At 45.4% G+C, this 25,979-nt stretch overlaps 4 protein-coding genes across 13 annotated transcripts; 1 reads left to right on the top strand and 3 right to left on the bottom strand.

Moving 5' to 3' along the window:
• Positions 1-744: 744 nt before the first annotated feature.
• On the bottom strand, positions 745-4,791 carry LOC117838836 (uncharacterized). Its single transcript, XM_034719008.2, has 5 exons — positions 4,584-4,791; positions 2,774-2,888; positions 2,597-2,686; positions 1,240-1,338; positions 745-1,158 (listed from the first exon to the last, which is right to left on the bottom strand). The coding sequence occupies exons 1-5, from the start codon at positions 4,649-4,651 to the stop codon at positions 1,057-1,059; spliced, it is 474 nt and encodes a 157-aa protein (XP_034574899.1). The 5' UTR covers positions 4,652-4,791; the 3' UTR covers positions 745-1,056.
• Positions 4,792-9,473: 4,682 nt separating this feature from the next.
• LOC117835998 (WAT1-related protein At2g39510) lies at positions 9,474-11,863 on the bottom strand. The gene is made up of 7 exons (XM_034715346.2): positions 11,178-11,863; positions 10,994-11,056; positions 10,727-10,843; positions 10,384-10,624; positions 10,122-10,280; positions 9,888-10,039; positions 9,474-9,781 (listed from the first exon to the last, which is right to left on the bottom strand). The coding sequence occupies exons 1-7, from the start codon at positions 11,381-11,383 to the stop codon at positions 9,595-9,597; spliced, it is 1,125 nt and encodes a 374-aa protein (XP_034571237.1). The 5' UTR covers positions 11,384-11,863; the 3' UTR covers positions 9,474-9,594.
• A 4,561-nt stretch (positions 11,864-16,424) lies between these two features.
• Positions 16,425-17,898, bottom strand: LOC117835812 (WAT1-related protein At5g64700-like). The gene is made up of 6 exons (XM_034715130.1): positions 17,714-17,898; positions 17,532-17,594; positions 17,398-17,449; positions 17,129-17,287; positions 16,971-17,041; positions 16,425-16,572 (listed from the first exon to the last, which is right to left on the bottom strand). The coding sequence occupies exons 1-6, from the start codon at positions 17,896-17,898 to the stop codon at positions 16,425-16,427; spliced, it is 678 nt and encodes a 225-aa protein (XP_034571021.1).
• Positions 17,899-18,575: 677 nt separating this feature from the next.
• LOC117838562 (protein KINESIN LIGHT CHAIN-RELATED 3) lies at positions 18,576-24,834 on the top strand. Of its 10 annotated transcripts, none has more exons than XR_004636648.2 (6): positions 18,576-20,344; positions 21,206-21,430; positions 22,185-22,322; positions 22,643-23,541; positions 23,636-23,734; positions 23,979-24,834. XR_004636648.2 is itself a non-coding variant. In XM_034718637.2 (2 exons), the coding sequence occupies exons 1-2, from the start codon at positions 18,840-18,842 to the stop codon at positions 21,390-21,392; spliced, it is 1,692 nt and encodes a 563-aa protein (XP_034574528.1). In that variant the 5' UTR covers positions 18,576-18,839; the 3' UTR covers positions 21,393-21,620. The 10 variants fall into 10 exon arrangements, 1 of the variants encoding a protein (XP_034574528.1); XR_004636643.2 differs by having other exon boundaries at positions 22,423-23,541; XR_004636644.2 differs by having other exon boundaries at positions 22,185-22,558.
• Positions 24,835-25,979: the final 1,145 nt, after the last annotated feature.

Below are 25,979 nucleotides of genomic sequence, written 5' to 3'. Positions count from 1 at the left end.
AGATTCATCCAAAATGTTAGTAGAATTGAAGGGGAAAGCGTGTTGGCGCCGGTAGCCGGTTGGAGCAGCTTGGAAGAAATGTGCCTAGCAACGGCGGGGAATAATTGTGGCAGGATCCTACTCGTGTAGAGTTTGACGAGCTTGCCCTTGTTGGCTACCGGAGCCGAAGCGTTTGCTGTGGGTGATTCGGACTTGACGCTCCCGAATTGCCTGATAATGCCGGAGACTTGAGGTTAGCCAGGCACAACAGATTCTGCAACACAGTGAAAACCGCGTTGGTAAGTGTTGTAACTCCTGAGTCTTGAGTCTCTGTGGGTACAATAACCGTGGTCACCTGACTCTACTTCAGACTTCATAGCAGACTCTAGTGAGCGAAGCAGCGGAGCTGCTGACTCGATGACTCAATAACATGTACCATTGAAACATGCCGGATTTGTTGCAGGGAAAAAACAGTTGGTTAGCGAAAGAACATTAGACATTAGAGGCCCCTCCCGGTCCCTGTGATCCTTAGGCCCAAAAGCCCCCAAACACATTTTAGGCACAGCCCGATATGCAATGAAACACAACCTAAAAGCTGCTAGACAACAGCGAAGAACCCTGGCATACCTGCGTTAAAATTTGATCTGTCAGTTCTGGTCTCTTATGCTACATACTTGGCGGGCATTAGTCGGGATTAGTGTGAATCACGGCGCCACACTGGTGTACTAACTCGACTCACAATTCACAAAATGACAAGAGACGATGTAAGAAAGAATTCCCAGCCATTATCTGTAGCTATTTCCTGCACTGCTAACAAGGCCCAGTGCAAGATAAACCAAATGGAGAAGATTAATCATTGGCAACCTAGTCCAACAAACCAATCGCAAGTACATAATGGTACAATTTAGTCGCCTAATCCACCACTCACACCTTCGTTCGGGCCGTGCCCTGCAAAATGGAATCTGATACATATGAAAGCGCCGCACGACGGCATTGGCTCACATCGCAGCTTGCTTCAAAATAGACCGTCTCCTGACACTGCCTGAGGCCCCTACGGCTGCAACTATCTAGATTGCCTTAGTTCGTCTTCGCCTTGGGAGCCTTCTTCTTGGCCTGCCGCTTTGGGATGGAGTTCTTCATGCCCAGGAAGAAGAGAAGTGCTCCAATGAGTGCCAAATCCTGCAATCACAAGGTATCATGTGATATTCATATACTTTGACAGACTATGCATTGCTTAGCAGAATTGCAAACAACAATTACCTGGGTGAACTTCCCAAAGATCTGGGCAAATTCTGCCTTCTCCATGTCGTAATTGTAGAAGTCATGCACAATAGGGGTGACAAAGGCAAGGTACAACAACTGCAAAGATGAAATACTTCATTAGTAGTGGCTAGGGCTGCTACACCGACAAACCAACAGATCAGATTTGTCTAAATTCACAATAAAAAGAATAGTGCATGTCACCATGGAGCCTAAGGACCAAGATCCTGGAAAAACATAGCATGACCTAAGCCCCAAAAGCAAAACAAATTACATAGTAGCAAAATAACAGGAGTAGCATCAAGAAACAAGCGATGATGCTTAGCAAACAATGTGTACATCACAAGGCAACACCCTATCACGCAAAACAGCTGAAAAATGGGGCAACGGACACAAGGTGAGCAATACAAAAAATCATAGTGCATTTTTGTCAAGATTGAAGATTGATTATCAATATTTACTAGGGCCAACAAATGGAGAGCTACAGTATCAGATAGTGTACTTATGCTGAAATATGGAGCATACATTCTTTAGCAAGTAGCTTGTCATATACATCAAAGATTTGAAAACGGAGGAGTACAATAATATCCTCTTAATTAGGTTCTCAAATAAAGAACCACAGGGTGCAACAAAAAAACAGTTAGAAACAAGATCTACCATGTCGAAACTTAGATAAAAGTATATGCAAGACATAAAAGTAGACCATATGGAACGGAAAAGAAAATTTTGTTGCTTAGCATGGAAGATCATACCTTGGTAGGTTCAGATTTTTAAACATATGTATCGTTACACAACAAACATTTTATCCAGATTAACATAACCATATGCATCATTACACAATGATTTTTAGATCCAGATTGCAACAGCATAAAGAGAATATGAACGTGTGAGGATATCCTTATCTGTTTCTCAATAGTCAAAAAGAAAATTAAAACTGGTACCCAGGTTCAATTATGTTAGAAAGTAAAATTTAAAAAAAAAAACAGAAACCCAAATATGCGCACAGAACAGTCCCAACTCGAACACCGAAACTTACATTGTTGCCATTTAAATTCAACTGAAAATAAAATAGCAAATGACTACATGAAGATGCTATCTGCATAGCAAAATTCACTAGACAAAGAGCAATATTTTCATCATGAGCAGCTTAAGCAATGAATATGTGCGCATGTGCATCCTACTTTATCACGAAATACGAAAAAGGTGTCATGTGCTTCTAGACATAGAGCCTTCATTTCCATTGAAGTTCTCAGATAAAGGGATGAATGCAAATGTGATTATTTACTTATATAAAAGGAAAGGTGAAAGATTAAAGGAAATAGATGACAGCAAAGCAAACAGAGCAAAGAGCACATACCAGGAGGTAAGCACCGAGAGAGCTGCTCAAGATAAAAAGGAGACCTCCAAGGCCCTTAAGAGCGATTGTAGCAGCAATAACATGCTTCAACTGGGTAGGTAAAAGAAAAAATGTAAGCTACACAAAACAACAATCAACAACATCAACAAGAAAGATGCCATGAAAATAAATTATCACCTCAATATGAGGCACAGCTACTCCAAGATGCGAAGAGATATTTTTTACGAACACATTGAACTTGGGCTGAAGGGCCTTTGCCGCTGGCCCACCATCAGTTCCAAATTCATTAAACCTGCACCCACAAAAGTACACTTTAATGAATGAGGGTAAAACCAGGTATGAAGTACCAAGACTATTAAGTCATCTAACATATGGTCAAGTAACAGAACAGTAGCTATCCTGAATCCTTCGGCATGTGAGCTAGAATTAGACAGCCAAAGGAAGTTTATAATTATATTACATATGAGGTGTGCTTCCAGTGAACTGGTTATGGACACCTCAATTGGAAATAATACTGAAAGGTGAACAAAATATAGATCCTAATACGAACAAAAACAATGTCACAACTCACGAACTCCCCTAACAAGCTAATCCGTCAAATGGATCTTCTTTAGTCAAGATTTTTTCCTACTAGGCACTAGTCCAAACTTGTCAAACTCAGCCTTAAGTGGGCAACACTGTGTAGCAGTATGACTTGATTAGGCAACAATCACATTAGGCAGGAGTGTTGAAGCATTCTTGTGTTATATCCTTCACATGCAGATGACAAAGAGCCCAAGCACAGATACAATTGTGAGACAATGATTTCTGTTGCAGTTAATGATCATGATGCTTCCTTGAAAAAGCACGGAAGCAACAAAAAAAAGGCATTCGCCTAGTTGCAACTGCTGCAATAGAAGTTCACAACACATATGCCAAAAAAAAAAGGAAAGCGGGAAGAAAATAGTCCGGAACAGCAGTGCTTTTGTGATTTTGATCAGTCTGCTGCGTGTGTTTTTGCTGCTCACAAACTCCACTCAAACAGAAGCAGCAAAATGAACATCTAGGGTTTTGTTACTTCTCTAATCTCCCAAGGAGGCATCATAATCATTGATAGCAACTGAAATCAACAACTCGCCAGTGATAACTTAAGGATTGTACTTGAGCTCTTTTATCACCTCCAATTGGGGGAGACCTAATCCAAACTGCTCTTTCCCACATCATACCTTGACAACCCTGTTGTTACTGCTGTAAGCCAATAGAGGTATTTTTTTATTAGCCAAGAAAGATTTGGCAGTGGACCAGTTTGATCTAGTGGTATTTCACTCCTATTGAGGAAGTTCCATGACAATTGCCCGTGATTCATAATTGCTGTGCTGCATGCGTGTTGGCATCCCACTACCAAGATGAGGTGTTGAATTATGTTACGCTTACTTCCTAACTAGCAGCTAAACTCAATGCGGATTCAAATCCATGCATGAACCTTAAAAACTAAATCTCCGAAGGCTGACTAGGCCTAATTTGAATTTTGACTAGTGGGATGACATGTAAGCTGATTCGGCAGCAGTTGCAATACTTTATATGGCACGTATAACTCACAAATCCAGCTGAGTAGAAGATCCGAACCCCAGATCAGAGTACAAGTGGCAGTAAGAAACTTAAAACAAGTACATACAAGATGTTCTACTTCAGCTGCCTCCAAATCTCCAGATCAATGCGGAAATTCAACTGCCCAGATGCAGATCGAAAAAAAGCCTACGACCAAAATTACGACGTTTCGTGTACCAAGCGGTTAAAAAAACATGAGCAGATCCGCACCCCCTGACCCCACAAATCAAACTATCCACCGCGAGATCCACGCACTTTGGTCCTCCCAGAGCCCATTCCCACTCGGATTTCGCGGGCGCCGCGCCAGATCTACCGAAACCGGACTCGAAACGACACAGCGAGCAGGCACGACGACAATGAGAATGAGAAGACAGGTGAAGGAAAGGGGAGGGGCGCGTACTCCTGGTAAGCGGAGAGGAGGAAGGCGGCGACGAAAAGCACCCTCCCGACGAAGGACACGAACCCCATCTCGGCAGCGGCGGCGAGGCGACCGGGCGGGATGGGAGAGGCGGCGCGGGCCGGGGGGTGCCGCAGCGCGATGGGACCTGGCCTGTGGAGCGCTCTCGGAATCTGGGATGGAGACGGCCGGGGGCTTGTCCGAGGCGAGCCCCACGCTGTACTTATAACGACGCGGTGGTTAACCTCTTTGTGGGGACGCACCCCTCGCGTTCTGCGGTATTTGCATCCGTCTCCCTGAGCGTCACACTCGCACACACTTTCGTTGCTTTTGCGCGCCTCTGCTCCTTCCAGTCCGGCTCGGCTGGAAGGTTGCAGGAATGTTCCGAGCAAGCTCGACGTGAGAGGAACGTGGAGAATGTGTGTGTTGTTTAGTTGTGGAACCCAAGGATACAGTATTGTTAGGAATGTTCTCGTGTGGAGTAGGAACCACGTATTCTTGTTAAGCGGGTGAGCCTATATCGAGAAGATTTGGCTCACTTTTTTTTTCGCGAAAGAGTTGAAGAACACAAGGGTTCATGCTTGCATTCTTTTTTTCTCACTCGACGTGGCACACCGAGCCATGGGTGGGGGAGTTTCTTCCCCATCTCTGATGGTCAACCTAATTCTAATTAGGGGAGTTAGAATTGAGATTGCCTTCGTCAAAGGTCCCGTTTTCTTCCACTGATTTATTTTTAGCACCCGTCACATCGAATGTTTAGATACTAATTAGGAGTATTAAACGTAGACTATTTACAAAACCCATTACATAAGACGAATCTAAACGGCGAGACGAATCTATTAAGCCTAATTAGTCCATGATTTGACAATGTGTTGCTACAGTAAATATTTGCTAATGGTGGATTAATTAGGCTTAATTAGGCTTAATAGATTCGTCTCGCCGTTTAGCCTCCACTTATGTAATTAGTTTTGTAAATAGTCTACGTTTAATACTCCTAATTAGTATCTAAACATTCAATGTGACACGTGCTAAAAATAAGACAGTAGAAGAAAACGCCCCCAAAGTAAGTCTATTTTAGGTAGTGGCAGAGGTAGAATTAAATCTTAAGAGGAGCTTGCTTCTTTCTCCTCCTCCATCTTCACAACTTTTTCCTCCTTTCCTTTTTCTTTTTCCCTTCTTCTCCTCATCTTCCTCCTTTTGGCTCTAATGGAGCTCTTGGTCAGTAGGAGGGCTCTGTACATCCGCCCGCTGGTTTTAGGGGAAGGTCGCTAATGGGAGAGTAAACTAGAAGTGATGGCAGATGTGCATGGAGCAACGGTTGCATAACCCAATATGTGAGATGTGAAACGCCATCATTGAATGATGTCGGAATGGGCACATCTTGGCTTGCAAAATTAGCTCAGAATGTCTGAATTGAGGAGAGAAAGTCATCATCCAAGCTTGCATTAGAAAGGAGTTCGATGGGTGGGGGAGGTAAAGGATGAATAAGGTTCACCAGATTTTGATGTGATGGTAAAAGAAACATGTGTTCATATAACTATTTTCATCTTTTCATTGCAAAAGCTAAAAATACATTCATATACAGAGTTTTATTTTAAACCACAGCTAACTTTTTTTTGTGAGAGTGTATTTGGGTAGTGCATGGTAACTAATATGGTAATGCTATGGGTGATGATCACAAAATAGTCACTTCAATAAATATGTTATTCAAAACTATGCGCGGCTGACTTGTGTTATGGAACTAGGATCCCCGCATATGAGGCAAACATTGGGTGGCATGTAAGCTGTGGTGAAACATTAAATGAAAGTTTTTTCTTTAAATATTGACGATGCGTCATACAAATCTTATGTAAATTAAAATCATTTAATTCCAAAAATATTTATCATGAATACAATGTATCATGAAGAGTATTCCTTTATAAAAATACTCACTCGGTTTCATTCAAATTATGTCATGTGTTTTAAGTAAAATTTATCTAATTTTAAAGAAATTTATAAAAATACTAATATGTATAAAATAAATGTACTACCAAAATATATTTTATGGTCTATCTAGTGAAACTAGTTTCCTGTTGTAAATATTTATGCATTTTTCCTATAACTTGGTCACTTAAGACAAACAAAAAATGATGATTTAAGATTTGCAACGGAGTGTATATATGCAAATTATTCCACCACCGTAGCTCTTCTTGATTCCTGACTAAAACAGATTGTCTGGTTACCGTATTTTCCACGTTGTTATTAAAATCATTCGTTGCCAAACAATGCAGCTATCTCTAGTAAAAATTACGCCTGAAGCAAATGCTCAGTGAAGCTGTTAATTGCCGTAGAAATCAAACTTGCTTTGCTTCACCGATGTCCCCAGTGCCTTGCGAGTTTGGTGCGCCCGTTCAAATTTTCCCCACTGCGTGTTTGGGTGCGCCCGTTTGAATTCATGGAAATCGAGGGTCGTTTCCGCAAATCCATGGACCAAATCGCGCCCGGAGAGGCCCTGTCGCCTCAAGTACCACCGGATCTCGGAGAAATTTCACCAGAATACCCCCAAGCCCCACTAGCCCATCTCCAGTCCCGTTCCGCAACCCACGCGCGTGCCGCGCGGAGCGGACGCGACCGCACGATCCCCCACGGACGCGCGCGGCTGGCCCAACTCGCGCCGTCCGCTGCTGGGCGGCGGCGGAGGGGGTGGCGGGTGGCCTGCCCACGGCGCGGTCTCGAGGGAAATTTTGAATCCGGAAGCGCGTGGAGGAATGGCGTGCAGGTGGGGAGCCGGGAGGTGGTGTGGTGCCCGCGTCGTGGGGGTGGGACCACCACAGCACAGCGTGGGCACAGCTCAGGGTACGAGCGCAGCCCGTGGCAGGGGTGGCGTAAATGCGGCTGCTTTTACTACTGCCACTTGTTTTCCAGCTGGGCCAGGATGGTTTATGACTTTTTACAGCTGGGGACGTCGGACGCTACCGTAAAAAAAAAAACTCACAGCACAGTTTGATTCTTCAGAGATGTTTAATAAGGGGGTGTTTGGGAGGAGGAGATTAAATTTTAGCTCCCGTCACATCAAATATTTGGATACTAATTAGGAGTATTAAACCTATACTAATTACAAAACTAATTACACAACCTCTAGGCTAAATCGCGAGACGAATCTATTAAGTCTAATTAGTTCATGATTTGACAATGTGGTGCTACAGTAACCATTCGCTAATGATGAATTAATTAGGTTTAATAAATTCGTCTTACGATTTAGCCTAGAGGTTCTGCAATTAGTTTTGTAATTAGTTTATATTTCATCCTCCTAATTAGTATCCGAACATCCGATGTGACAAGACTAAAGTTTAGCCGGTATCCAAACGCGCCTTAAATAAACACCATGCTCGCTGTTCAGAGATCAGAGGGGAAAAAAACACCAACGGTGCCTGACTGCCTTCAGAGTCCAAACGTTTATAAACACACTGCGACGGCTGTGATACAAGCACGGTAGCCGAGGTTGCGCTCTGTTGAAAAACATCGGTACGACCTTGACCGTAGGAAGTGCCAGTCAGTACATCCGTGCGAGTCACGACAAAGTTCGGTGGAGCTTACAAGAACGTCACGTGTTTTTTACTGGTGAAGTTGTTCGAAACTCGCGAAGGTTTGGATTACTACAAGTACGGAGTATCATCCGAGAAGCTTAAAAATACGCTCAGGTGATTAATTATTTTTTCAATCAATCATTCCGAGGTACTAATCCCGCACGGCCGTTCTTATTTGTATTTACAGCTAATTACATTTTTAGTAGTTGGCCACATAGACGCATAGTAAGATACTAAGATGTTTATAATAAATTCAACAATCACAAAATCAACTAACCCAAGCTTCGCAAAAGAAACTATATCTAGGATTACTTCGTTTTGTTTGTTTTTTAACGAAAAATACTCAACAAAACATCTTTGAAAGTGGCGGTGATGTTATTAGGCCTGGTTTGGTTACATGCACATCGAATGTTTAGATACTAATTAGGAGTATTAAACGTAGACTATTTACAAAACCTATTACATAAATGGAGGCTAAACGGCGAGACGAATCTATTAAGCCTAATTAGTCCATGATTTGACAATGTGTTGCTACAGTAAACATTTGCTAATGATAGATTAATTAGGCTTAATAGATTCATCTCGCCGTTTAACCTCCACTGAATTTTGTAAATAGTCTACGTTTAATACTTCTAATTAGTATCTCAACATTCGATGTGACACGTGCTAAAAATAAGCAAAGGGAACCAAACGCCTCCCGAGTCAAAGGTCTAACGAATAAAAAAAGTTCAAAGATCTGGCGAAGTTGTTGGAAGCGTTGGCAAACTAGCCCATGAAAGCAGAGTGAGCCGGACCAGGGCAGGCCCACTATCTTGTTAGCCCGTTCGGCCTATAACCCTTTTGTCACGGATGCCCTTTTTATTGTTCGTTTTGGAACGGCAAAGGCGAAAATCACTTGTGTTACGGCTGCTACAACTGATATACTTCCTCTCCTCGTTTAACCTTCAAAACTTGTCCCACAAAGAATATTCATATAACTTTCAGACAATCCAACAGAGACCCTCATAATACCTTCGACCCAATAAACGAATTGATCATTTACTCCCAATATCGATGCTCGAGCCAGACTCACTAGATAAGGAAGGCTAATAGGTTCGACAACTACTGCAATCGTGCATGCATAATTAATTCTACTCGGTATTCCATCCGATTAAAAAGAATTATTAAGGATACTTTGAACTTTTAGTATTGCTACTACCTTATCTAAAATTTTCTAAACGAACGGTCTATGCGGGACGAAGGGAGTATTCGACGTCAGGATCAGAGACTCACCTTCGTTCAGAAAAAGGATCACGGATTACTGGATTTGGTATACACAGCACAGCGATGATCCATGTGACAGACGTCTGCCACACATTCAGACAACCTGTTTTCCGCGTTGCATAAGTTCAGGTGAGAATCGGTGCAACTTTGTACATCAAGAAAACCGAACTGAACATCTGATCCCTTCACTTCACCGTCATGGGAGCTTCGGTGCCGTTCTGCTGCACGGCGTAGACGTCGCGCGCCTTCCTCGCCTGCTTCTCGCAGTCCAGCTCGAGCTCCTGCTCTTTGCTCGCGCCATGCACTTGGTCTTTCTCCTTGCCCCACAGCAACATGTACAGGCCCAGAATTACAACCACACTTCCGATTATGCTGCATATCAGCAAAAAACATTAGAAATTCAGTCATAGAAAATTAAACCACAAGAACATTAAAAACTTCAGGAGTAATTTTCTAACACCATGCGTTTCCTGTATACCTTCCGACGTACAGGTTCTCGCCGAAGATGAAGTAGGCCAGGATGGCCACCATGATCGTCGACAGGGGGTTGAACATGGTGACGAAGACGGGGCCTTTCTTCTCGGTGCACCACAGCTGGACGAAGACCGTGAAGCCGTTGCAGGCGAGTCCCTGATGAAGAACACACATGTAAACAGCGATCAACATCATCAACGAAATGGGAGCCAATTTTAATTTCGCGTTTTGAAGTTACCGAGTACACGATGCACCAGAACTTGAGGCCGAAGCCGATGAGCCAGTCTTCCGGCTTGTGCTGCATGAACACCGTGAAGACAGTCGACTGTACCCCCCCAACCGTGCACATCCATGCCGTCAGCGAGAGCTGGGCCGGGTACCTCTTCAGAGATGATGCCTGCCATGCCATGATCCGATCAAATTAGAGTTTGAGACGCATAAACACACTCATGCTAGTGGTGGTTGTTTTAATTTGTGTGTGATGGATCGGAGGTAAGCACCTGCATGATGTACCAGATGGACCAGCATATGCAGCTGGCCACGGCAAGGACTGAACCTTTCACCCAACTGTCATGCGCGACGGCGCCGCCTCCGCCGCCGTGGATGTGAACAGGCGACTTCCAGAGGCACTTGATCGCCGCTCCCTTGTACAGGGTCATGGTGGTCACCCCGGCGAAAGACACCACGGTCCCTGCGATCTTGGCGAGCCCTCGGAGGCTCTTGGCGTCCACGATCTCCATCCTGAACTCGACATGGACGACGTCAGTGGAACCGTCAGACTGAAAGAAGCTTGCATCTCCAGATGTTAAAAGGCTGCCAAGGACGAGGGCGTGTAAACTAAACCTGAGGATGATGGCGATGACGAAGGTCATGGAGGCGATGGTGTTCACCATGGAAGTGACGAACGTTGGGGACGTGTACTTCAGGCTTGCGAAGTACATGTTCAGAGTCAAGCTCACCCTGCATTGACGAAGGGCGTGACGTGTTAAAATTTCTTCTCTCTCACTTCGGCATTTTCGTGAAAGTTTCTTTTTTGTTTCAGTTTCTTTTATCTCTTCGGGAAAGGTGCAAAAAAAAAAGACAGTTTCAGCTATCTGATCTTGTTCTTACCCGAGAAGCGACAGCACGAATATCTCCATGAACAGCATGAATGTCATTTTGGGCCTCAACCCCCTGCAGGAAAGGGCAGCAAAGGCACACCAGCATGAGCAAAAAGGTTCAGAGAACTCAGAACATGAATTGTTCACCCTCCTCCCTCAATACATCCTATCTGAAGAGAGATCGATGAGCTTACCTCTCATGGTAGTAGGCGAATGGCCAGATGAGGACGGCGACGAGCAGGTGCCGGTAGGTGACATAGACGTAGGGGTTGAGCCCCCGGTTGAAGGCGGCCTCGGTGATGAAGTACATGAGCGTGTAGCACAGCTGCGCCAGGACCATCTGGACGTGCGGCGCGTACCGCCGCCACACCCCTCCCTTCTCAGCGACCTCGAGAGCCATTTCTGCGGGATCACTCCTATCTCCACTGCCCCTCAACCCAAGCGTGACCAGTTTCTCAGGAGAAAAGATGAATCGGTTGTGGTAAGAGCAGCCTGGTTTATATAGGCATCCGGCTTGTGGGCTCTGGTGTCTGGTAGTCTGGTGCCGTGGCGTGGGGTGGAGAAGTACTTGATCCCACTCGCCCAGTCACCCACGCACTACTACCTGAATTCCTGATGCATGGTGCTGTCAACGTGAACGTGATCGCCTGGTAGCTACCTGAAACAGCAAGAGCCAACGGCAAGAGGAGCACAAGGGATTTCACGATGGGTGCTCCGCTTCCTGAAGAAGAAAATGAAAACTTATCGCGGGTGTCGGCGTCGGCTTGGATGAGCCGAGCAGATGCTGATACCGGGAAGACCAGATGGAAGAATGGTGGGGGCTAGCAAGGGGTGATTCGGCATCGTACGAAAGCTGAATTGGAGCGCTCCTGCTAGACTTGCACTAGCAACGGTGCAGATGCTTTCGGTTTTGGTCAGTATTTGTAGTGCGGGGAAGATTAGCAATTACTAGCAAATATAGCGAGCCTGGTCCCCAGATTAGGCCAAGATTTTTAATTCACTGCATGATGACAGTGTACAGTCTGCTGCAACTGTGCTGTACGTGTCTGATTATTTCCAGTTCTGAATCGAGAACGGTGTCTGATTTCCAGTTCTGAATCGAGAACAGAAGAGGCAGCAGCTCGATTCAGAGCCAAGAAATGCAGGTTCAGCTGAACATTTTGTTGGATTGTCTGAAATTGCAACGGGATCACTCCTTGAGGCCTGAGACTAGCGCTCGACTGAGTGAGGTCCCGTTTGGTTCCTTTGCTTATTTTTAGCACATGCCATATCGAATGTTTAGATAATAATTAGGAGTATTAAACGTAAACTTACAAAACTCATTACACAGATGGAGGCTAAACGACGAGATGAATATATTAAGCCTAATTAATCCATCATTAGTAAATGTTTACTGTAGCAATATATTGTCAAATCATGAACCAATTAGGCTTAATAGATTCGTCTTGTCGTTTAGCCTCCACTTATGTAATGGGTTTTGTAAATAGTCTACGTTTAATACTCCTAATTAGTAAATATTCGATGTGACAGATGCTAAAAATAAGCAAAGTAATCAAACGAGACCTGATTCTGTGACCAAATTGGTGCTCTCCTCTTGTCTCTTTCCAGCTATATGCTGCTACGTGAGCTGCAGCGGCTGAAAGCAATCGCATAGTGGAAGTGGATACAAGCATCCTGCGGCTGCATACTGATATTAAAAAGTTTGACATTTCTTTTAAAAAAGACAAATGTTTTAAAGCAAATCGGCAAAGCCAGAACACTAGCTAGCTACCACGGGGTAAAGCAAATGCTTTAAGCTCGATTGCTCACCAAGTGCTTCAAGGATGGACGTACCATTTGCCTAAAGCGCTAAGCTAGCTCTCCTTGTTTTATAAGCCTGGAACACCTAAAGATTCAATGGAGAATCCACTCATAAACAAATTGCTCCCGATCAAGAACTTGTGGTCAGTAATCGCTCTTACCTCTCCGTAAATCCCTGTCAGCGTGCGCGATCCACAACATGATTGACCTCTACTCCGTAAAAAAAAAGGAACAGTGCATGCATTACGGGCCGTTCAGAAGACGGATACGTGCGCACCTAACCGGATTTCTTGTTCGTGCAATACAAGAATTTCGTTTGGACGCCGGATTTGACTTTATTTCGTGCAAAAGCTAGTCAGATATACCAGGCATAAGTGGCAAACATCTATCTCTAGTGGGATGTGCGAGAATGTGGCGTCCAGGTAGGCATCCTGTCTCCTCTTCTTTCTCCTCAGGGGACCGCCGTAGTGCCGGTCTGCATTACGAGGAATCGATCCTCAATTCCTGAGGCAGCCAATAACTGAATAATGTGTCGTCCCCTTTGGATTCGTTCCGATCGTCAGAGAATTTTCGGCACGGCGTTCGCGGCCAGCAAAGATGGTGTGTTGGACTATTGTGTTGGGTAACACCTGCGCGTGCGCACGACTAGCGCGTGACTGTTCCGTTCGCTCCGCGTACGGAAAATTGCGGGCACATCTTGCGTGCGCCTCTGCCCGCAGACCCGGCGTCTCTTCCGCGACGTCTTTCTAGAGGAACTACGGCAAGTACTAGGCCGACTTCAACTTTTTTACTGAAAAAAAAAATGTACTTAGCGTTTGCATACAAGATGTCAAGATCCCTGACCTATCGCTGCAATTTTCTTTTCGAAAGGAACAACGTGAGGGAAACAAAAACGATGTCATAGTACGAACCTACCAGCACCCAGTGGCGCACTGAGGGAGATCCGTATTTGCCATGGTCGCGGCCAAAAGAATACTCTGAATTTGGAAATACTTCTCTGCACGCGCAAGTTGCTAAGAATGCAGCGTTTGTTCTGCTTCTGACGCGAGCCGGGATCATCATCTTGAAGAATGAAATGCAGAGGTCCGTTGTCGACGTGCCCAACTCTGTCTCTGTTCCTTTACTTGAAGCATACATCTCGCACATTGGAAGAATGCCCTTGTTTACCCCTAAAACGATGCGTCGTGTGCTGACGAAAGGACGCTGTTGAACTTGCGATGCCTGTTTATTCCTTCAGTTTCCATGTGGTGTCGAGCGATATCATCATCGGCTGTTTGAAGTCTCGTCATTTTTACTCATTCAGTCACAGCAGATTCAGTTGAAGTTCCTCAGATCCCTCTTGCCTTGACATGACATGAGAAGGGAAGTGATCAGAATCCCTGCACCAACGTGAGCAACGGAGCTTTGCCTCAAATGATTCAGCGCTGAGCAGATGAACTGCAATACAGAACACCTTGACTCGAATCAACGGCGCCAATGGAAGCCTGGAAGGCCGAGCAGGGACGCCGTGGGCAGACCGTGGTCGTCGGCGTCGCCGTCCTCCGGGATGCGGGATGCGGGATGCGGCGAGATTGAGAAGGTGATGACTCGTGGGTCGTCTCCATGTTCGGCTCCGGCGATGGGGTGCGGCGGACTTGCGGCCGCCCCTCCCGAGTCCCTTCCTGCACTCCTGTGCTGCTTCGCAGCCGCCCGGTGTCCCTCCTCGATCCCCTCGTCACAGAACGGATTCTCCATCGGAGAGGGGGGCGGCAGCCGGCAGCTCCTGCAGGCCTACCGTCGGCGTCGGCCGCCCGCGAGGCTGCGATCAGAAGGAGGAGGCGCGTCAGGGTGGATCCCGGTCAAAACGTTTTTCAAAAAAAGACCGTGACTATTAGACCTCGTTGGCTTCCACTAACTTATTTTTCGCACCCGTCACATCGAATATTTAGATACTAATTAGGAGTATTAAACGTAGACTATTTACAAAACTCATTACATAAGTGGAGGCTAAGCGGCGAGACGAATCTATTAAGCCTAATTAGTCCATGATTTGACAATGTGTTGCTACATTAAACATTTGCTAATGATGAATTAATTAGGCTTAATAGATTCGTCTCGCCATTTAGCCTCCACTTATGTAATGGGTTTTCTAAATAGTCTACGTTTAATACTCTTAATTAGTATCTAAACATTCGATGTGACACGTGCTAAAAATAAGTCAGTGGAAGCAAACGCCCCCTTAATTGCGATTCAAATATTTTCAGAAAACACCCTATTTTGGATCGCGATTATTCTCCGCGATCCAAATATATGCATTAGAACCCTATTTGGATAAAAAAAATTCCACCGTTTCTGGCTGCCATCCTCGCCGCGCTCTCCAAGACCATGGCTACCTTGTCCGCCGCCGCCGACTGTAGCCCTTGCCGCCGCGGGCGACATGAACTTGCCGGAGGGCCGCTTCCGATAGTGAAGAAGGATCTCCCGATCTCACCTTTCCCTCCTCGTGGCTGTTGCGTCCTCCGAATCCTATTCTTCTGTTCCAATCTCTTCCCCTTCTCCCCCGCCGGCGGCAGCGAGCCAAGCGCACTAATGCCGAATTACCGAGCCATGGCGCGTCGCGCGCGTACATTGAGAGTTGACGCGTGGCTTCTTTCTGCGGTGACAATTTTCGTCTGCGGCGTGTTCTTCGTCCTGCCGGCGGCGCTGCTCCTCGCCAGCCTGCCTCGTGGGCTAGTCGCCCATGCATGGCCGATGGCACCGCCGTCTTTCTGCTTCTGCACCCACGGTACTCGCGTCGTCCTCTTAAAACCCTCGCTGTTCTTTCAAAGCTAAGGTCATGCATAGACGAACATTTTTGCACACATAATTCGTGCAAACATACCTTCATTAAGATGCTAACAATCGGGAGCATGGCATACCTTTGACAGTTTTCTCTACTTCAATTCCATTTCCAAATTTTCATGGTTTTAAATTCAGAGCTTGTTTAAATTCGATTCAGCATCGCCGCAGTCAGAACGCAGTTGGCATCATCGTTTTTAGCTGCTTGATTTCCTTGATTAGTTTCTTAACTGGTTCCAAAAAAAAGATTAGTTTCTTAACTGTCAATTTGACTTATTGTCCCAAATGCCTTTGTGTGTACTGTTCACTGCTGTCCGTGCAGCCTTACCATTGGTAACTGCATTTGGTGAGAAAAACTTTTAATTTGCTTACATTTTTGTGTGTGTTACTCTTATAGTTTGTAATAACAGCAATATGTCAGCTTATATGGATGTCTGAGAAAAAGCTGGCAAATAATCCATGGATTTCTTACTGGTGATGTTGAGAATCGTTATATGCTTATCCTAGAAAAATTAATTCGACCAGGATTCGCGAGGGAAAAAATCTGATGGTCCTCCAATGCAAGTTAACGGCTCCAATTCTGCGCTGGCTCCAAGACCATCCCTACCAAAATAACCTCTTCCTCGGCTCCTCGCTATCAGCCATGGCTTTTGCTTGATTTAGACCACAACCTTGGCAGTAGTGACCCTGTAGTAGTGTACTAGTTTCGTTGATCCTAGCGAACTAGCCTGGCCCTGGATTATTAGAAGCGGGACATGGGCCTTTGGCGTTTGGTTTTGACTTGCTTTGCTTCAATTCACCGTCTGTGGCGCTCCAGAGTCGTTTCAGCCTGAAGAAATATCGTCTACCTTCTCCTGCTTCTCGTGATCTAACTCAGGCTCCTGCTCTTTACTCGCTTCTTGTTCTTGATCCTTGTCCTTGCCCCACAGCAACATGTAAAGGCCCAGAATTGCAAGCGCCCCTCCAATTATGCTGCAGATCAACTAGAACATTCATGTATGCAGTCATCAACAGAAAGGGATTTCAGGTGTAAATTCATGCATCTCATACCTTCCAAAATACAAATTTTCGCCAAAGATGAGGTAGGCTAGGATGGCCACCATGACTGTTAAGAGGGGATTGAACATGGTAACAAAGACTGGCCCTTTCCTTTTTTTTAGATAATGGAAAAAACATCCGGCTTCACCCTCATTCACGAAGAGGGATCAGACCTTAATTATTACAAGTAATAGCACAAAAGCTACACTCCCATAAACAATATGTAAGTAAACCAAATTTTAAACACCAATCCGCAAATTCCGCAAATTAAAGGACCATCCATTCAAAGTGAAAAAACGCAAGGCAGCCATCTCCAGCGAACGACATGCCACCTGATGACTGGCCCTTTCTTCTTGGTGCAATATAGCTGAATGAAGATTGTGAAGCCATTGCAAGCAATTCCCTGAAGAACAGTTTGTGCACACTATCAACACAGGAATCAGGAATGGCAGCCCATTTTGTGTGGAAGCTTGGATATATTGTCACATACTGTGTACACAATGCACCAGAACTTGAGGCCGAAGCCTATCAGCCAATCTTCCTGCTTGTGCTGCATAATCACCGCGAAAACTGCCGACTGTATTCCTCCTACCAATGAGATCCATGCTGTCAGTGAGAGCTCGGCTGGGTACCTCTTCATAGATGACACCTGCATTTTTGGACCCAAAGAAGATTTATACCAGGGCAGGGTATGACCTAAGGATGATGGCCATGAAAAACGTGATTGAAGGGACAGCGTTCCCTGTCGAAGTGACAAACGTTGGAGATGTGTACTTCAAGCTTGTGAAATACATGTTCAGAGTTAAGCACCCTGCACGATCAAGAAAAGGTTGTCATCAGTGACATGTTCATGTAAGTTCAGTTTCTTTTTTAAAGAAGAGACACGCTTTTACCCCAGCAGTGATAGTACAAATATCTCCAAAAACAGCATGATAGTCATTTTAGGCCTCAGCTTCCTGCAGAACAAGGTACCAAACAAAAGAATGAGCAAGGTTCAGAGCATAACATGTCTCACTCTTCATCTCAGGCTTTTTAGCACAAGAACTGTCCTTAGTTTTCATAGAAGGATGCGAACGGCCATAGGAGGACGCCGACGAGAAGATGCCGGTAAGTCACGTAGACATAGGGGTTGAGCCCCCTGTTGAAGGCAGCCTCGGTGATGAAGTACAAGATTGTGTAGCACAGCTGCACCAGGGTCATCAGAGCGTGAGGCGCGTACCTCCTCCACACCCCGCCCGCTCCATTGTTGGGAAGAGCCATTTCTGCCGAACTATAGTATCACGAGTGCAAGGTCACTACTCGGCCAAGCACAAGTGTGTAGTGTCTAAGCTGGTTCGGTAGTGGTAACAACAGCCTATGTCTCAGTGTTTATGTAGGCAGCTTGTGATAGCCGTCATTGTGGAGCAAGGAACTCCACAATGTGCCCCTCTCTTTCAGCCCCTTGAAGGTTCTGAGAACAAGATGGTAAAGACGAAACACTAACATGGCCAAGGTCCAGATGCTTTATGCTCAATTTATTACTCGTCAGTGCTTGAAGGACTGCTCAGTTGCTCGTTTTAAAAAAACCATAGAGCGCGAATTCCATTTTGACGCAGGATGGTGGCCTTTGCGCAAAAGCTATTGGCATCTTTTTTGTTTCAGAAAAATGAAAAGGGTTGTCATATGATGCCGCCGTTGGTTGAATCGTCTTTGTGCTGCTCTGAATGTTCTCTGTTTGTGTGGATTTGGCTCAGAAGTGAGAATTTTTCGCATCGTTTGCGCTATTTGGTGTAGCAGGGCAGAATGGCAGATCGGATCAGATGGATTGGTCCATTGCAAAACAGAGTGTGCTGGGTCAGAATCCAAGGCAACATTGGCCTTGCTTCAGCTCGATGCCGCGGGCTGCCTGGAGTCCTGTGACGGTGCGAGCGAGGCGATCACGCGGCCAGTCGAGTGTCCAAGCCCGCAGCCCATCACGCCGTGGCGGCAGCAGAGGGAAGGAAACACCGGCCGTCGGCCGAGTCCATGTCTCCAGTCTCCAGAGCGCGATGGCGATCTCCCCAAGCCACACCAGCACCCAGCTTCGCCTAGACTTCTCGGCCCTGCGCTCTGCGCCTCTGCCATATACTCGTCGCGTGCCAGCGTGCCGCGCCTTCGCCTTCGCGAGGCACCCAAAAATTGCTAAAACCCTCGTTCGCCTGCCCAACCGGTAAACCCCAGCGATGCGGCGGCTCCCGAAATCCCTCCTCCTCGCCTGCCTCTCCCGGCCACTCCGCCCCCGATCCCCACTCCCGCTACTCCCCACGCCGCCTCCCCACCACCCGCTTCCTCACCGCCTTCCCTTCTCCACCCAAACCCTAACCCCGTCCCCTCCTCCTCCGCCTCCCGATGCGGCGCCGCCGCCGGCGTCCAAGCCCGCGGGCCTCGCGCTCCTGGAGGCGGCGGAGCTCCACGAGTCCGAGGGCGACCACCGCAAGGCCCTTGACCTCGCCCTCAAGGCGGTTGCCCCGCTGCACGAGTCCCACGGCGGGTGGTCGCTCCCCGTCGCTCGCGCGCTCCGCCTCGCCGGCGCCGCCGCCTCCCGCGTCGGCCTCGCCGGCGACGGGTTCGAGTCCCTCGGCGCCGCCGCGGAGATCGTCGACCACCTGGCCCCCGCGCGGGGGCGCCGGGAGCCCGAGGTGGCTGCGGTCGGCGCCGCCGTGCACGAGCAGCTGGCGCGCGCGAAGATGGCCGTGGGGAGGCGGTGGGACGCGGTGGGCGACCTCCGGCGCGCGCTGGAGCTGAAGAGCGGCTGCCTGGATGAAGGGAGCGCGGAGCTGGGGGACGCCTACAGGGATGCCGCCGAGGCCTATGCGGGAGTGCTGGACTTTGACAAGGCGCTGCCGTTGTGTTCCAAGGCGTTGGGGATTGCAGAGGGGCGATTCGGTTTGGACTCAAAAGAAGTGGCTAAGGTCCGGCGGCTTCTTGCAGTTGTCTATACTGGGTTAGGTCGCCATGTGGATGCACTGGAGCAAATTGAGCTGGTTAAGATGGTGTATGAGCAATTGGGATTGAATGTCGAGCTTTCCCAGGTTGAAATTGATGGGGCCAATATCCGTATTTTGTTGGGGAAATCGGAGGAGGCGTTGAATGACCTTAAGAGGGTGATGAAGCGGGCCGACAAGGAGAGCGAGGAACGTGCACTAGCATATGTTGCAATGGCAAAGATCTTGACCTCCCAGGAGAGGATCTCGGACTCAAAACGGTGCTTGGAAATTGCTCGTGGGATTATCGACACAAATGATTCCATGAACCCTGGGCGAGTTGCTGAGGCATATGCTGAGATATCATTGTTACACGAGGCAATGGCAGAGTTTGAAACGTCTTTAAGCTTGATGAAGAAAACACTTGCAATTCTCAAGGATGCCAAGGAGATGCAGCACATTGAAGGCAGCATCTCTGCAAGGATGGGGTGGCTCCTACTGCATTCGGAAAGAGTTGCTGAGGCTGTTCCTTATCTGGAGACTGCAGTTGAGAAGTTGAAGAATTGCTTTGGGCCGCAGCACTTTGGGCTAGGTTTTGCTTATAAGAATTTGGGCGAGGCCTATCTCGGGATGGACCGACCTGAATCAGCTGTGAAGTTCCTCATGCTTGCAAAGGGTATTATACATGCTACATTTGGGCCAACGCATGAGGATTCCATTGACACAACTCAGTCCATTGCAAATGCATACGGCGTGATGGGAAGGTAATTCATTCGCATGCTTATGTTTTGACTATTTGCACTGTTGAGGTATGCTTTTGTATTGATATAGTCGTGCTACCTTGGTACTCAATTATTGCTTGCAAGTTAGTGCCGTTGTGCTATCCAAGTGCCCTTTAAGCAAATAACTGTGGCCTTGTGGGCACCTTGACTACCAAGCTGCCGATACAGAAACTGCAAAGCCATACCATAACCTTGTATATACTTCTTATTGTGAATAAATAGAGATAGGAGGCCATACCATAACATATGACTGCAAAATAGCATTAAGTAACCTTGTGGGCACCTTGACATTATTCTTTCCACCAATACGGAAACTGTAAAGCCGTGCCATAACCATATATAATTCAATAGAGTTTAACATTGATAAAAGTAGTATGATGTTGATTAATGGATCAGTCTTTATCACAGTCCTTCGCTATTCACATACATAGGAGGATGGGATTTACCCTATTGTAAATCAAATATACTAAGAGTTGATCTGGAAAGTACATTGTCGTGGTGCTTTCTGATTTATCTGTAAATAATGCTTGTTGGTTTTATATGTTCTGATGCTATCACTGTGCTGTGGAAATGTTTTAGCACATTATATAGTAGAGCTTGGATGGTGCATCTGGTATCCTTGCATTTGTTTATATATTTTTCATGTATATGCTTGCTTTTTTAGTTGTATATTTCTTGAGCAGTAGCTTTTACGCTCAATAACATCAATTCATAATTACAGCTGAATGGTGCTGGTGCTTGTTGGCATGTTTAGCATGGTTCCTTGTGGAGTCACTTTTCAACTTTTTAGACACCATGGATCGCTTTTGGCTGCTTTTACATTTAATGCTACTTTGGATGCAGCTACAATCTTGCTATGGACTTTCAAGAACAAGTCATAGATGCTTACAAAAGCTGTGGTGCTGATTCCTCAGATGACCTCAGAGAAGCTTGTAGGCTTCGAGAGCAGATCAAGATGAAGGCGAAAGGGTTGCGTCATGCAGTATTTCCAGCAAATTCATTGCCGGTGCTACCTGACCGCAATGACTAGTGCTTCTTCATCAATGCCAATATTTAGATTATTTGATGGTAAAGTGTTATTGTAGCAGTGTAACCTCAAGCCTTTTATTTAGTTTCATTTCCATTGTTATATATTTGTTACTCTATAACGCAATTGGTGATTTGAACATGCCAGAAATCTTATTAAAGAAAGCTAGTCAATGATTATGCCGTTCATACTGCGTAGTATAATGCATCAAAATATTGACAGTTTTCATGAGGTGTGGGCAGTGTAGAACTGTAGCTGTAGGTGGCACCATGTATGGAGCGAGGCTTATATTCTGCAATTATCAAGGCTCCTGAGTTCCTTATTTTAAGAATCAGGAGGGACAGGCCCTTACCGGATATTTTATATTATGAAAAATAGATTTGTGCCAATTATGCTTTTGATGTTTGCCATTGCTTTTGTAATATTTAAAATCATGTGATCACTGTGTAAAACTTGTTCCATTTATACCACTGCCATACCAATTTTAGTGTTAAAGCTTGTTTGATTCATGCCACTGGTGATAGTATGTCAGTGTCATAAATGGAACAATGGTGGCATGAGTCTAGATATTACAAAAGCAATGGCAAATATCGATGCCTTAATTGACAGTGGCACAAATATAGTTTTCCCAATATATTATAAAGGAAGTCATCTGAGCGTATAGCTAGCATATACGAAGTGTATATTATTGCCATTTAAGTTACTCCGTTCATGTTTAGATAACACCTTATTTCATGACTTTTAGCGATGTATTTAGCTTGTGATTGATTTGATTCTCTTAAACTACTTTACCAGGCTTTTTTCAGTTGACTACCTTTTAGCACTTTGCCAACCAAGCAACATATGGACTGTTACATGGAGGCAGCAGAGAGAACGGCTAATTTCCCAGTGGGCATGGCATTATGTTTTTACTAGGCATTTTACATGTTCTATGTGAGTTTCTGATATTTAGCTATACTTACTGCATACAGCTATTGCCTTGAAAGTATTGGTGCATCTAGCTCAGTTGATTTGAAGGGTGTGTTTGTCTCAGAGGCTCAGGGCAGCCAACCAAACAGCATCTCCCTGGGGCTAGGCTGACGCAAACCAAGAATTTTGCCAAGAGCCTCACTGAACCTTCAACTGGGTCCAACCTTTTTTCAGGAAACCCAGCAGTCCCTTGCCTAAATGTCTGAATCTGATAATATGTTAGGCCACCCAGAGTCCATTGCCCATCGACTTACATCTTTGATACACTTGGATCTTTCTTTCAGTTTAGTCCCCTGTGGAGAATGAGGACTCGTAACACAGGCACAAGCTTGATGATATTCGTGGTGGAAAATTCTCCAAATGCATCTATTGTGCTTCTATATTTGACATCTGGATAGTTACATTGTTATCTTTTGAGTACCAGACTACACGTGCAGCACCAAATCTCCAGGTCAAGAGCTTTCCTCTTCTTTTTAATAGATGGTTTCTACTCGGGCTCAATGACAAGCCATTGTTCCGTAAAAAGGTCCCAGCATTTACTATTCTGACGCTGTTTCTATAACCAAATAGTTCGGTCAATAAATGCATGTTTGTCTTACGAGATTGTTTTATTATGCATGTGCTTTATGCGAATCTGCTGGAAGACATTGAATATATACTCAAGTGTAATCTGAAGTTGGTTTAGCTTGCTAAAGTTTGATGAAGTTTTAGCATTTAAATTGAACTGATTGAGGAAGCTCATGAGTCCATCCCAATCTGGAATCTGGTGCCCCCTCAAATACTAATCCACTAAGCATGCTACAGCTATTATTTTACAAATGCAGTTCTGTTGATAGCCTGGCGATGTTTCAGTTGATTCTGTTAGGTTTATTTTTTCCTAATTATATTGTCTTCACTTAGACTGCTCTGAGTAATATGCCACATTCTTTTTGTCTTTTCCTATTATAATGTTGGCCTTGTGCCTTCTAAAAGATACTGAACCTTACAAAGGAGAGTTTAATGCATATTATGAGGTCCACATTGTATTGCAGGAATTTTAACCAAATCAGAAAATCTGTAGTTCCGAGAAGATCCTGCACGGTGCAGACATTAAATACAGTACGCTCAATTTTATGGCTATTTTGGAATTCAGTTGTGCACCACTGTAACAGAAATTGGTGGATCTTGATGTCTTTTTTGTCAGGTAGGGCACTGCACATATTGTGAATAAAGACTGGAAATCATTCTGCAACTGCTGTTTGATGATGTTCACCTTCAGTTTATTCGTTTGCTGGCAGCTGGATGTATATGTTTGGCAAGTTGGAAGCATCAATTCAGTAACTTCACTGACGTGGGACCGTGGACAATTTTTCATGCATTCTGCACTGCAGCTCATGGTACGGGTGTCAGTGACTCATTTATTTATTATGTTTGTCAGCAATTCTGTTTTGTATCTCAAACACGTCACTAGTTCAATTATCTTGGGTGGCAACACTCTGCTGCATTGCAATTGATACGGGCACATAAAACTCACAATAGCAGGACTGACGAAAAGACAGTTAATCTTCAACATGTGCATTGATTAGAATTTGCATGTTGCAAGCTATGTTAACATTGTTTAATTATCACACATGTTGGCAGGCAGGATTCAGAAGGGTGATAGACGCTGGCAGACAAAAGGCATTCGGAAGAGTGTGTTGCTGGCTGGAATCCCAATGGCACGTCTGTTCATGAGCTCAGCAGTCTGCAAGCCGTGGTCATGCATGGGTATCCTGAGCTACTCCATATGCATCAGAGATGGCTGCACTGATAGTTAATGACGCCTGCTGCTGCAGCTCTGGTTGACCGCTCAGTAACATCAGACTTCCCCAGAGATCACTGCATCAGTCATGTTCTCTAACTTCCAGTACTCCTACGATGGTGCAAGCTGCTCAGCTCTATCACTGCATCCATCATTTTGTTGCCTCAACAGTTGGATGTGCTCAGAGATGGCAGAACTACGCATTTTCCTCGTCTGTCTTCCATTCATCAATTGGCATTGATTGCATTGCCAGTTTGATTGACTGATGTACTTCTGCATTTGGCGATGGATAGCGAGGGCTCAATGTGATTCCTGCTTAGCTTGTGTGTTGCCTCGCTTGTGCGAGTATGGGCATGTGGATTTCATACCAGTGGTGGAAACTGGGCACAAGACAGCTCAGAAGCCAAACGTTGCAGTGCCTAAAGTTCATTGATGCCTCTGCTGTGCTACTGGAGTATTAGAGTGTGGCCGTGACTCTCTCTAAGGTGTACAAATGTCTCCACTGTCTCTGCTACATTTCAGTATTGCACTAAGGTGCTCAGGAATACTACTTTTATGGCCTTGGTGTAAGAGATCTGTTTGATTGTTTCTGACACGCTGACTGAGTGCTAGTTCTCTTTTCCGTGGTCACATACAGTTGCTATTGTCAGACCCTTAAGTGGAGTGAGGTCGTTATGTATTTGTTCCCTTTTGCCTCGTTTGTTAGCCCAGTCCGTAATCTCAGTGCCGTTCAAAAACCAAATTTCAGCCTTGGCATCTTCATATATTTTGTTCAAAGTTGAGCCTCAGATTAAAGATTCAATCTGTCATCTCTATCAGTATAAAAAAAAGAAACTGTCATCTCAATAGGGTAGAACATTCGAAGCCTGTTACAATATCTCTGTTGAACTGTCACGACAATAATATCTTTTGGCGACCTTTATAGACCTAGTGAAACCCTTTACTTACCATGTTATTGTGAACAGCAGTTGCGTACCATCCAGGTGCTTGTCTGCTAGTAAATGTCACTGGTTGAACTGGGTGGTAGCCACCAATTAGTACCAGTAGTTTGATTGTCCTTGCTTTGCACCATTTGAGTAGTGAGGGTGTGCTACTGTGCTAGATAACGGCTACCAGCCTACCAGCAGTGGCCAACGCGGAAGCAGCCCTCGTCGTCGCTAGTGGTCAATATCGTTTACTCCCTCCGTCCTAAATTGTAAGTCATTCCAAGAATCTTGGAGAGTCAAAGCATCTCAAGTTTGATCAAAATTATAGAGAAAAATATAAAAATTTATGACATCAAATAGATATACTATGAAAATATAATTGATAAAGAATCTAATGATACTTAGTTGACATCGTAAATGTTATTATAGTATCATATAAATTTGTTCAAACTTGAGATACTTTGACTCTTCAAGATTCTTGGAATGACTTACAATTTGAAACGGAGGGAGTATTTGCAGGCAGATTCTTACAGTCGAAGACCATACCATACCCGATACCACCCATGCGCGTCCATTGGCTAAGTCTCTTCCATGAGACGTACCTGCGAGCTTTCATGATAGCAAACGACAATCTATTGCTGAGATGAGAGGCTCTGCTAAGCTGATGCATAAGCTACAGGAAGGACAGCTATGAAGGGTGTCCCAGTGGCAACCTCCCAAGATCCTCTCGTCGTTGCCGACTTGTCAGAAAATCTACTGGTCCTGTGAGCGGCGCTGCGGACAAAATCATATCTGCGTTTGCCATTGTTCTGCATGTGACGGTCGGTCTCACCATGTCATGCTTGGCATGTAAGCCTACCCAAGCCTAACTTTCCTGAGTGTGTTGCTGGTTAGTATTATTTAGATAATTTGGAG

Source organism: Setaria viridis, chromosome 9, assembly GCF_005286985.2.
Source record: "Setaria viridis chromosome 9, Setaria_viridis_v4.0, whole genome shotgun sequence".
In the NCBI taxonomy this organism is placed as follows: domain Eukaryota; kingdom Viridiplantae; phylum Streptophyta; class Magnoliopsida; order Poales; family Poaceae; genus Setaria; species Setaria viridis.
This window is presented reverse-complemented; position numbering and strand designations above follow the sequence as displayed.

Bases quoted from the DNA above. Each gene is read 5' to 3' on its own strand.
- LOC117838836 (XM_034719008.2), bottom strand. From the start codon at position 4,651: ATGGGGTTCGTGTCCTTCGTCGGGAGGGTGCTTTTCGTCGCCGCCTTC. The intron at 2,687-2,773 runs GTGATAATTTAT...TTACCTACCCAG, and splicing joins TAGCTGTGCCTCATATTGAG to TTGAAGCATGTTATTGCTGC. The intron at 1,159-1,239 runs GTAATTGTTGTT...TTGTGATTGCAG, and splicing joins TCTTTGGGAAGTTCACCCAG to GATTTGGCACTCATTGGAGC.
- LOC117835998 (XM_034715346.2), bottom strand. From the start codon at position 11,383: ATGGCTCTCGAGGTCGCTGAGAAGGGAGGGGTGTGGCGGCGGTACGCG. The intron at 10,281-10,383 runs GTGCTTACCTCC...ATGGCATGGCAG, and splicing joins CCATCTGGTACATCATGCAG to GCATCATCTCTGAAGAGGTA. The intron at 9,782-9,887 runs GTATACAGGAAA...GCTGATATGCAG, and splicing joins GAGAACCTGTACGTCGGAAG to CATAATCGGAAGTGTGGTTG.
- LOC117835812 (XM_034715130.1), bottom strand. From the start codon at position 17,898: ATGGCTCTTCCCAACAATGGAGCGGGCGGGGTGTGGAGGAGGTACGCG. The intron at 17,595-17,713 runs GTTCGCATCCTT...CTTGTTCTGCAG, and splicing joins GTCGGCGTCCTCCTATGGCC to GAAGCTGAGGCCTAAAATGA. The intron at 17,450-17,531 runs GTAAAAGCGTGT...TTGATCGTGCAG, and splicing joins TTTGTACTATCACTGCTGGG to GGTGCTTAACTCTGAACATG.
- LOC117838562 (XM_034718637.2), top strand. From the start codon at position 18,840: ATGCGGCGGCTCCCGAAATCCCTCCTCCTCGCCTGCCTCTCCCGGCCA. The intron at 20,345-21,205 runs GTAATTCATTCG...CTTTGGATGCAG, and splicing joins GCATACGGCGTGATGGGAAG to CTACAATCTTGCTATGGACT.